This window comes from Rhipicephalus microplus, unplaced genomic scaffold (assembly GCF_043290135.1).
Source record: "Rhipicephalus microplus isolate Deutch F79 unplaced genomic scaffold, USDA_Rmic scaffold_52, whole genome shotgun sequence".
Taxonomy (NCBI): domain Eukaryota; kingdom Metazoa; phylum Arthropoda; class Arachnida; order Ixodida; family Ixodidae; genus Rhipicephalus; species Rhipicephalus microplus.
The window spans coordinates 1550853-1562500 of NW_027464625.1; the positions used below are offsets into that span (position 1 = coordinate 1550853).

Consider the following 11648-nt stretch of genomic DNA (forward strand, 5'->3'; position numbering starts at 1 on the left):
GAAACGAATCACCTGGAAGGTTGATTGACTTGAAAAATTTATTAGTTCGGCTTCCATAGACATCTCGTAACTGACTTTCCAAAGACCAGGATACATTCATAAAATATGACAAATGACTGGCCTATGCGCAGGTTCGGGACAGTTACAGCGCGTTGTAGTTGCGTTCAGTGGTACTAAAATTGTGCCAGCTGGCAATACTGACGAGTACTCTGTTCTTGCCTGTTTAAGTTGATCTATGTGAAAACACAGGCGCATTCAGCAAATAATTTGGGGGGTGCATTTAGTTCATCATGTACAACAGTGCAAGCGTTCATTTATGTGTGTGAGAATCTATTTATTTATTCAATAATATATTGTGTTTAACGGACGTAGTCATGTCTGCGAAGATTACTGATATATGCGGAAAATAAAATGATAAATTTTTGAAAATTGTTATATATATATATATATATATATATATATATATATATATATAAAGCTGTCATTACTACTACTTTACCAGGTTAAACACTGTTGTGAAAGAAGCCCCAAAATAATATAAAAAGCGTTCAAAAGGAATCACCGATCAAATGACAGCTGTTATGAAGACTCACAACGCACAACGAAGTTCGCAAATGGACTGTCCCTGGCTGTCGACCCGCCGAAGGTTAGTGCTCATCGCAGCACGGCGGAAAGCTTTTCTAGAGATAGTGAACCGGCTCCTAGCGGCAGGCTTTTTGGAGGCTATCGTCGTCAGCGCTAGAGTGCCGACCAAATGACTCAAATAAAATTGCGCTGATATTTTTTTTTGGTCGCCTTAGCGCTCTTTTGTTGCGAGATCGCAATTGACTTTTTAAAGTACCCGTCGTTTCGAGAGCTTCTAAAATCCATGCTACATGTACGGTAGCGTGAAAAAAAAAATGGGAGAGAGAAATATGCCAGGAATACGGTACCTTATACAGCCCTTGCACTAACCTAGTTAAGGCGATGTAAGGAAAGCGTCTATTCAAATTTTTTTTGGTGCAAAAGCTAATTTTTCTACAGTGAGTTATTATACCTTCATTATGGACAATATGCGAGAGTGCTGAGTGCGTAGGCGGCCAATACAGCGGTACGTATCCACTCTTTGCAATATTATATTATTCAAACCTCACATATATCGTGTTCAGGAATAGTCAGTTGTGCAATCACTGTCGCCAAAAACGACTCGGTAAGTCGCACGGGTGGCCGCTTTTGTGGGGAAATACAACCGTTCCTTAGTTCGTGAAAACAAAAAAAAAACCGAACAGGACAGCAGCAGAAGGAAGGAATTGGGAAGAAAAATAATCGCCATAAATTTCGCAGTGTGGGCGCACGTGCTGTCATGACCGTTAATGCTTCGAATAAATCGGTTTTCAATGAGCGAGGAAAGTGTAAGAAAGTAAAACTTTAATAAAAACACTTGTTGTATATTGACTATGCGGGACACTACCCATTTTTTGGTAGGATTTCTGGCCGGTGGGTTTGTTTCGAGACATCGGACAGAAAAGAAAAATACCCCCTTTTTTCCTCTCTAAATTACGTTTTATTGCGATGCCCTTTTTATGTCGTTCAGAGACTTGGGAGTGTTTCCTAATGCTCCTGGGAAGAAGAACGTCTGTTTTCTGCGGTCTATAATGCGAAGCGGCCGCCGAAAGACGAGGACCGAGCCCGTATAATCTTCCTGCAGTTCTGCCACCGCAGCCGCGCTTCTTCTTATTTTATCGGCCTGTGTGCCTGGTATATGCTTTTCTTTCGTTTATTTCCTGATTTAGGGAGCCCCGTCGAACTCGTGGCGTTGAGGTTCGTGTAAAACTTGGAGCCAGTCGTAAACAATGGTCTCTCGAAACCGCGCGCGCCTGCGAAATACCCCCTCGCTCTGCTTTACAAATCTCGGCTGGCTTTATTTGTTCTCGAGAATGTACTTCGCCACTCTATTTTTTTTTCTTCATACGCTCGCTTTCGCATTTTGAGACGGTCGTGGTGATTGGTCGCTTAGCTAATGTCTCCGAGAAACGAGCGATCTCCTTCGGTGGGCCAAGAACGCTGTTTGCGAACGCGCTATATTTGATGCTGCGAAGAGGCGTCAGTTTTGCGCTATTTGCTTGTCTAGAACTCTGCGAAATTCTGTCGTCTCATGAAATTCGTAACAGCTCTCAGACTTGGGAAAATCTGCACCATACGACACAACAAAAATGGTGTGCGGATTGAATCATTAAAGCATAAGCTCACAGCGTTTTTGGTTGAGAACTTGATTTTTCTGAAAATTCTTAAATTTTCTTACAGTCAATTGGGAAAACGCTACTGCATATTTTTAGGTAGGCTTTTTTTACATATCGATTGTCAACGTAAGGAAAAAAGAAACGTAGATGGGGAGAGTACTTATGTACGGAAAAGGTTCGTTTGCCACCGCAAACTTTATTCCCATTTATTATTCGCGTCATTGCCACCCCAAGACCTGTGTAAATTGACTCTTTTCGTGGTTTCAGCAGTGCTAAAAATGGAAAATTGGGACAGCACTATACGTCACGCCGGAAAAAGAAAGTTCGCGAAATTAAGTTTTAAGGCGAGGTAAAAAGAACCTTTGCATGGAAACGAGCTCAGAAAGAGAAAAAAAAAAGATACCTCAGCTTATGCACTGAGTGAATGATGACGAGTGGGGAAGCGTCTGTCTGTCTGTCTGTCTGTCTGTCTGTCTGTCTGTCTGTCTGTCTGTCTGTCTGTCTGTCTGTCTGTCTGTCTGTCTGTCTGTCTGTCTGTCTGTCTGTCCGTCCGTCCGTCCGTCCGTCCGTCCGTCCGTCCGTCCGTCCGTCCGTCCGTCCGTCCGTCCGTCCGTCCGTCCGTCTGTCTGTCTGTCTGTCTGTCTGTCTGTCTGTCTGTCTGTCTGTCTGTCTGTCTGTCTGTCTGTCTCTCTGTCTGTCTGTCTGTCTGTCTGTCTGTCTGTCTGTGCACATGCTGGGTTGGCTACGCTGTAGGGGTGGACTGCCCTAGACCACAAGGAGCTTCGTCCTTAAAAAAAGTGACAGTTTCGTCAAAAGGGCGAAGCAATGAATGCGATGGGAACATATTCGAATGTTTAGTGAAGCAAGGCTAGCATTTTTATAGTATCAGTAAACATGCGCTTTTAAGTAACCAAGTTTCCTGCGGCGCGGTCATAGCGCCAAATTACAATGTTATACGAAGTGAGGGTGGCTTTCACGTAACTCTACATAACGCTGATGTAAGAGAACACGGCCGCTCCAGGCACACTTTTGGCACCGTTTTTTCATGTTGAGAGCGCAGCCCGTGGAAGCTCCCGTTTGCTGTGGAGGTGCAAGCCGCGCGCTGATTGTTGCCGTGATAGCGTGGCAAGCATAAGCCCCCCAACCCACCCCCGCCCCCCACATTTATTCGCTCATGAGATAAGTGCACGTGCAGACGACTTCGACTTGAAAGGCGATGTCCGCTCCGCAAAAAGGCTTGCGCATCATTTCTCTTATATATATACATACATATACATATACGTGAATGACGGCGGCGGCGATGGCAAAAACCAGCCGTGACTATACATATATTTGCTATCGCAATAAAAAGTATTCCGTTGACGACTGTTTTTAGTTTCAGAGCGGCGCTCTTTTCTCAAAAGTCACGTTGTTATTATGCATTTACCGATACACATTTCTATAAGATGATTGAAACAGAGCTTCTAAAAAGTGTCGGGTGGTGGTCAACGTGAATATGCTCTGAAGTTGTATTACTTGAAAAAAATATATATTAAGGGTGCGAGTAATTTACAATTTGTATAGGAACAATCAACGCCTGTACACTTCATCTTTAAATTCTACTACGTCACACCGTGGAATTAACAGGCTAATTTTGAATAACCAACATCGCAAATTGTGACTGAAAAACTCACTGGGCATTCCACTAAGATGAACTTTTCAACTTGGCACAATTTTCTAAACATTATTCGCAAAAATATTCGTTGGCGTTTCAGTTAAACTTTTCAAAATGAATAAAATTTTCGTGTTCTGGGGCACTGAACTCTTACCATGTGCATGCACTTAGGGAATTCTTAACTTATCATTTGCGACATGTCCCTGTGAAAAATTAAAATGGAATTTAACAAAATATTGTGATAGTTGGGAAGGCGTCTGCAGTAATTCACTGTGAAATTGATTACTGCTTTCGTATATAAGATGCGTTAGTCAATACGATTACACTATCTGTTACTTCCTAAACCTGAAAATAAACTAAAGACTTTAACAAGATAAGAAAAAAATCACGGCATATCTACGGAGTGAATGATGATGAGTGGGGCGAAGCAGCCTTCAACCTGTCCGTCTGTTCGTTCTTGCTTCCATCAGTCCACGCTACCATCCGTGCGTCCGCCCGTCCATCCGTGTGTACGTCCATCCGTCTGTCCGTCCATTCGTGCTTCCATCCGCCCGTTCGTCTGCTAGTCTGTCTGTCCATCCGTCCGTGCGTCCGTCTGTGCGTCCATCTAGTGAACACTCCAAGTACCACCATCGCGCACCCCGAATCCGCTGTGGCACATATCCGCTCTAGACCCGCTCTAGAGCGGGCATGTGCCAAGCGTGTCACGCCGACTGACCGGGGACATTGCTCGACTCTAAGGAGCTTCGTCCCTAAAATACAAGTCAATTTGTTTCTTTTACAAAATTTTTTTCTATAAAAAAGTTTTCACAACGCGTTGCCTAACATTCTAGACTGAAAGCGCATCAATTTATGGTGGTCTAAGCGTTAACTTTGACGCCTCGCGGATCTTTGACAAGCACCCACATCAATCTACACAAGCGGTAGTGCATCTTGGTATGCTTAAGTTAGGTCGTCGCAATGGTGAATTGTGTCCGCAACCATGAGCGTCGGCAGGAATTTTGTTTTGAGGTGTGCAAAGCAGCGTTATATCACGTCGAAAAAACTTGGAGGTGGGGGGGGGGTGCTTGCGAGAGAAGTAAGTGCTGAAGATTGGGCGAATTGATACTGATCGATTCATGGCTAGCTACGCAACAAACACACGGAAGGCTAAGTGTTAGTATAACTTGAGATAGGGGGAAGGGGGGGGGGGTCAGGTGACCATTTTGCACTCTCATCCCCATGCAGACGTCCATGCCCGCAAAGTTGTGCTAAGCAACACAGCGACACAATTGCTTCCACTTAAATGAGAAACAACATCTCAACTCACCACCATCGTCCACGATGAACTGGAACTGATCGTTGGGGTCTTCAATGAGCGTGGCATCTGCTAGGGGAATTTTTCCGACGCTCTGCGACAGATACCATGAGTGAAAAAATTAAGACGACAAGAAAGTTCTGCTAGCTCTCGCTATAATATAAAAGAACGTTTCCTAATAACTGATTGACACGTGGAGTGTCTCAAAACCACCATATTAGTGTGAGAGACGCCGTAGTTGAGGGCTCCGGAAATTTCGACCACTTGGGGTTCTTTAACTTTCCTAATAATTGTGCAGCTAGCATTTCAAAAAGACAGATCGCCCAATTAATGGCGACACATCAATTTTTGCAAATGGTGTGCACGAGTGCAGTTATATTGCGCAATGTAGGCGTGGAATATATATGTACAAGTGTCGTTATATGGACATGCATAAAAGGCAAACACCGACATTAGAACTATGACAGATGCCGTCATAAAGTCTGGCAAATCTGCTGAACAGAGTAGCGCGATTATGGCTTACGAATATGAAACGTTTTATTCGGTCTCATGAAAAGAATAACCAAGTTAACTTGGCAGTTTATAGCTACCCTGTAAACTTGTATAGGTTGGTTCATTGGTCAAACTTTATTAAAGGTTCTGAGAGACTCCACCAGCGCATTGTTGCTCCGACCACTCTGAGACGAGCAGGCTAGAGTATATGCTATATTTAGGTAGTGGAGTGGCACGTCCGTCTCCTTAACGCTGCCAGCAACCACACGCTTGCAGAGAAGTTGATGCTCAGTCTAATGTTCGAATTCCTTAACGCTGCCGCTGCAACCAACTGCATTGACTCTGTCAACGACAGTCAAGTTATTCACCGGTAGTCGACACGACAAACATGTCGCCTGCAGTTCTATGCGCAACTCTGCAACCTTAAAGTAGCATATACAGATAGGGCAGGTTAAGCATGACCACCGCATCATGGGCTCTCTGTAAGATGTTCATCGTAAAATATTGTACAGCGCAATAGGTTAGATACGAACAAAAAGGGACACCCGTTGCGCTGTAGAATATTCTACGATAAACATCCACTAATTAGCCCAACTCGCGATTTTGCTTTCTGTAATAGTCTATAACTCTCAAAGCTGATACCAAAGCTCATCTCCGTCGTACATAGGAGCTTTTGATAGTTGAGCACCACTTGGCTCGGGTGGCTTGATTGGTGTTCAGTAACAGGGGGCATCACCAGAGTACGTGGTCTAAATTAGGTGTCTCCCAGCAACGCCATGCAAATTTTTTAACGGAAACGTAAACTCACTTGAAGCAGCGTTCATTTTGTTTCTGAGGGCAAGATGCTGCGAATCAACTTACAGTCACATGAAGATAAAACTTATTATTCTTCCGGTGCAATGGGCCGGCTTGACTGAACCACGCGTGTTTTTTTTTCGGGGTGAACGCTTCACAGTCAGTTCAAAGCGCGCCAGGTTGGTGCGCACTGTGCAGTCAATCCGTATCGGGCGATCATACATTTTCCGCATAGTGACAATCCTTCTTTAGCACTTTACGGTCATTCGAAGCTGCAAGATGTCAAGATAGTTCTGCCAACATTACAACTAATGTGCAGCCTTCTAATCGACAACCCTTTATTCTGGCATTTCAGAAAGTTGTTAGTCACTACAACAGACATTTATATTTGATGATAAAGAGAGTGAAATAGAGCAAGCGACGAAGAACAGGATGTAGTGACATGTGTTGCGTCTGTTTTTTTCTTGCTAGTTTCTTGTTGGCACTTCATTAATTAAATTTCTTGTTACTTAACGAGCATACATATGTAATGGTGTGAACGATGCACTATTCAAAGTCACACAAATGGTCTACACGTTTCACGCGCTCTTTTCATTGCTCTTGTGTAATTAAAATATAAGCTGAGAAATGATAGACTAAACTCTCGACTTCGAGTTTCCATTCCAAGCATATCTTAAATAGAAAGTGTACAATGGTGCATAAAATAGATTGATTTATCCTTTTTCATGTATTTGAGAGATGTTCGGTGTGAAAAGTTGACAACCCATTCTGATGAACACACAACTAATCCCCATCACTCTCTCGAATACAACCTGAGAACAATTGCGATCAATACAGAAACAACTGACAAGAAGGAAACAATAGATTAGACATTTTGTACCTTCTGATCCTTTGTGTAACACACACTTTTCAAGACGCACAATGTTGCAAACGCATACCTCGACCAGATGTAGTTTTCCGGCCGAGGTTCGGTTGCAGAGGAGCATGTGGTTAGTGAAGAGGTAGCATTGGCGCACTACTTCTTTCTCGCCTTTGAGGTTAGGGATTCGCGATCGCTGGGACTTGGCCTTGTCCGACCCCACCACGTGGATCACATTGCCTGCGTCAGAGGGCGAACAGGTGGCGCTTAAGTACAGTACAGTCTAGTCCTAGGTAAAGCTTATTTGCGTGTGTTTCTTTAGTTTTTTTTGTTTCACACTACAATTGAAAAAAAAGGCAGCCAGTTCATCGGCAAGTGTAAAAAATAAAAAAATATTTAATAGAAATTGCATGTCCCATTTCATTGCGCAAGACAGAAAAAATATCTTAAAACCACAGCGGGTGGAGAAGGAAAAAAACAAACTGACATGGTTCATTATAATTAAAGTTCTCTGTCTGTCTGACATGGTTCATTATGACATCGTCTACGACGACCCGCAGGTGAAAGAGATGTTATTTTCAGAGCAGAGCTGTTATGATATAGGTTTGAAGTGTGTCGCAGAAAAAAAGATTACCGCCACCATGAGCCGGCATGTCCTCAGTGACTGCCCAAGCATTCTGTATCGATGGTTAACAAGAGAAGTTGGAACGAGTTCACCAGCTTTCCTGCTACACAGCTTTGCACGACGTTGTGCAAGGTGGGTTAATTTTTCCTTTTCAGCCGATTCATTGATATTCCTCAGATCCCTTCGAAAGCTTTGCTGCACCTTACGTGGTTTATTCACTGCCTTCGGGATCGGATATATCACGATTTCGGCGCTTAACCTGGCTTTGCATTGCCACCGTGATTGGTCCGCTTTTGAGCAAGAGACGAGGTCACGTGAAGCCACGTTATTGGATGTCAACGACAGCATAGTAATGTCACAGTGTCGGTGACGTCATCGTCACGTGAATACCTTTTGCATCACTTGTGTTCACGCCGATGATCTATTTTTGCGTTTGATGAGGCTTCAAAGCTTCCGCCTAGAGATTTTTTTGTGTGTATTTGTGATATTTATAGAGCAGATTATAAGTTAAAAATACAACTGTGCTCACATTCTCGAAAACTTTTTACCCTAGTATATTTCGCGAGAGAAAATTTCAGTGTTCTTGTTGGTTTATGCTTATTCTAGATGCGTGATTACCCTGAAAATCTGGTCTGGTAATACCTTCGCGTGGTCGTCTTAGTTAAAGCTGTTTAGTCTTCTAATAAATTGTGCGCAATTAGCTTTCATTCTTTTTACACGAATATCTACGGGACATGAAACGTGTAGACATTCGATAGAAGACTCAAGAGCTGTGAACAACACAAATAGATGAGGTCCATGTGTTCGTCTTATTCACAGCTCTTGAGTCTTCTATCAAATGTCTGAACGTTGAGTGTCGTGCGAATATTGGCGTTAAAAAACATAAAACCTTGTTGCACACTTTTTAGCCCTTTCGAAAGGAACAATATATGCTATACAGACATGTCCGAATGCGATTTTGTTGGCTGTCTAGCACAGTTTTTCTTTCGACATTAAAGCACTATCTTGGCATTAACGTATTTTCTATGGCGACCAGCCAGTAGCCGATCGCACGAACGTGAGAAAACAACATTAGATGCTAGAAAATGTCCATCGGTAATCTCTTTTCTGAGTAATGTTTTTTAAAGTCATAAATAAGATAACTTGTCTGAAGTTGGGAGAGCTAAGATAAATAAAGTACTGTGTGATGAACTACAAATTCCTCACTCCATGAGTTATGGTTTAGTAAACCAAACATAAGATATATGCAGTGAAGGTCATGCAAAAAGTTTTCAGCCTCAGTGATATATAAAAATAAAAATGGCCTGCCAGTTCGGAATATTGAGGAAAGAACATCGATGTGTAAGTGAACGCATAGAAAAAAAGCGAGAAAGAATGGAATACTGCGGATTATTCTAGAAATATTGGCGGTGTGTAGTCGTGCGTGAACTACTGCTGGTGTCGTCTGCGTTAGGGCGGAATGGCGATGGTGGTGCCACCTTTACCGTCTTGTTCTTTACGGCGCGCTTCTTCTATATGCTCGGGACCATCTGTCGGCTAGGGTCGATAGCAAATCGTATCTCCGAGGGAGGAAAAATGGGGGGGATTATAGTTTCCATGTTCCGCTTTCGGCAGCGTATGCGGCGGTGGGGACAGAGTTTGTTTGGAAATTGTTCGGTCCTGTCGGCCAAATACGGTGCAAAAACATTCTCTTGCACCGCGAGGGACGAATAAATAATAAAAAAAAGGAAATGCTTGGCAGGAGGCAGAATAACCTGAGTGCTTCGAGAGTGCAGCCTTTTCTCTGATCGGATTTCCTGCGAGGGATAAAACTAGAGCCAAGCCACGTACGACTCCGGACTGATGGCCAATGCGAGTATAGGCCGTGTAAAAACGAAGAAACAATAACGGAATAAAGATGGCAGACGCGTTCACGAACGAATGTGGCTCTGAGGGCATGTATTCCTGAAAGAGAGAGAGAGAGAGAGATAGGGAGAGATAGGGACACAAAGGGAGAAGACGTGCGTACTCTCAGGATTTGAGGAAGCTCAAGGAATTACGACTCTCCTGATTTCTTCTGTTTTCCTTGTTTTCGGGAGCCAGGGATTGTCCTCGAAGCGGCGTGTCCACTTCCAAAGACGCGGAGAGCGCCTCGCACTTTTCATGTTATGGCGACTTTCATTTCGCTTGAGAACAAGCCGGATAGAAATCATCCCTTTCTGGCTTTTGTTATTGCGACTGCTCTGAGAAAACGGGTCAAACAACGAGAGTACCAACGTGAGTTTTCGTGCAGTAATGAATAGACTGGATTTGCGATGTAATCGAGAATTCCCGCTTATCCCGTGGACAAGTGCAAGTTCTCTAAAAAATAGTTTTTTTTGACAGCTCGTGCATCAGGTGGGTTGAAATCAAACGTATCTGTACGTGCAAGCACCTAATGTAGAGTTTTTATTCTGGATTTAGAAGAAAAAAAAGAGAAAGTAAGGATTTTTCGCTTTAACAAAAGTGCGGACTTCGTCTCAATGCTTCACGGAGAAAACCCCGAGTTCAAGACAAGGTGCTTTGAACGAGGACAGCGTCAGTAGGCCGTCAGACCAGACGAAGCTTCTCTTACAGCCCGGAGCTCAGCAAGGCTCTCACCCAAAGCTCAGTCTTGCGAAGTTCAAGGTTCGTGGTACTAGATGGTCTTCTCATTCAAAATCGCAATATTTATTGTGGGTGGTGTAATGTATATACAAAATCCTTACAAATGTTAATAATTTTTATGGTTATTTCGTATTTCATGTGAAAAGACGAGCATTGTATACACTGTGTCACTGGGGCAGTTAAAGCGTGACGAAGTTGACAAAGCAAGCGCATAACGAACCAAGTGTTTTTGTAGTGGTGCAAAAAAAAAAAGAAGCTACCGGTAACTCGCAAATTCAATATTGTGTTCAAGATGCCATATAATGTGCGTATATGCCCAAATTATGAGTGTGCAACGAGGCATAACACACTTGGAATGGTAAAAGTAATTCTCCGGGCTGTCGTATTCGAGGTTTCCTGTCGTTTGAGCTCACGAATATATGCCTGCACACTCTTCAAGGTTCACTTTACGGTGATGCGTGTTGCTGTTGACGCCATGGTATAATTGTTACGCCGAAATCTGGAATGTAGTTTGCTATCTTACGTTTCTAAAGGCTGCAGGAAGCTTTCCGACGACTCGAGACTTTTAATACAGAAGATTTTGACCGACACGCACTTCGATATTACTCACGTGCGGCAGTTCCACTTATTATCAACATTCCGCCGGTGCCTTACCTACGTATACCATCACCGCGCGCTTACAACTGTGTTAACTGAAGCTGCTTTTTAGATCACCGTTTAACAACTAGTATGCGACATACGCTAACGTCATGTTGCACGGTGCTGAACATTTTCAAAGGTATCACGTGATTCCGGGGTCGCAGTGCAATAAGAACATGCTCAAAGCGTTTGACTAACGGACGAAAAAAAAAACCTTTACTGAGAAAAGCAGCTGTGAGGTGTCCATATCTCTGCCTCTGGCCACCTGGGCCGAACCTTTCCACTGCTTCGCGGGCCTGCTGGATTGCCTATAGTTAAGTAAATCATCTAGTCAGATTGATTGATTTATATGTGGGGTTTAACGTCCCAAAATCACCATATGAGTATGAGAGACGCCGTAGTGGAGGGCTCCGGAAACTTTCACCACCTGGGGTTCTTTAACG

General features: G+C 43.4%; 1 protein-coding gene across 1 annotated transcript in view; it reads right to left on the minus strand.

Moving 5' to 3' along the window:
• LOC142788282 (ras-specific guanine nucleotide-releasing factor 1-like) overlaps positions 1-11648 on the minus strand; it is a 354601-nt gene that overhangs the window by 36241 nt on the left and 306712 nt on the right. Inside the window, exons 12-13 of the mRNA XM_075884883.1 lie at positions 7396-7556; positions 5183-5264 (exon numbers count right to left, since the gene is read on the minus strand). Coding sequence (XP_075740998.1) covers positions 5183-5264; positions 7396-7556 — 243 coding nt within the window. The remainder of the gene's footprint in view (positions 1-5182; positions 5265-7395; positions 7557-11648) is intronic.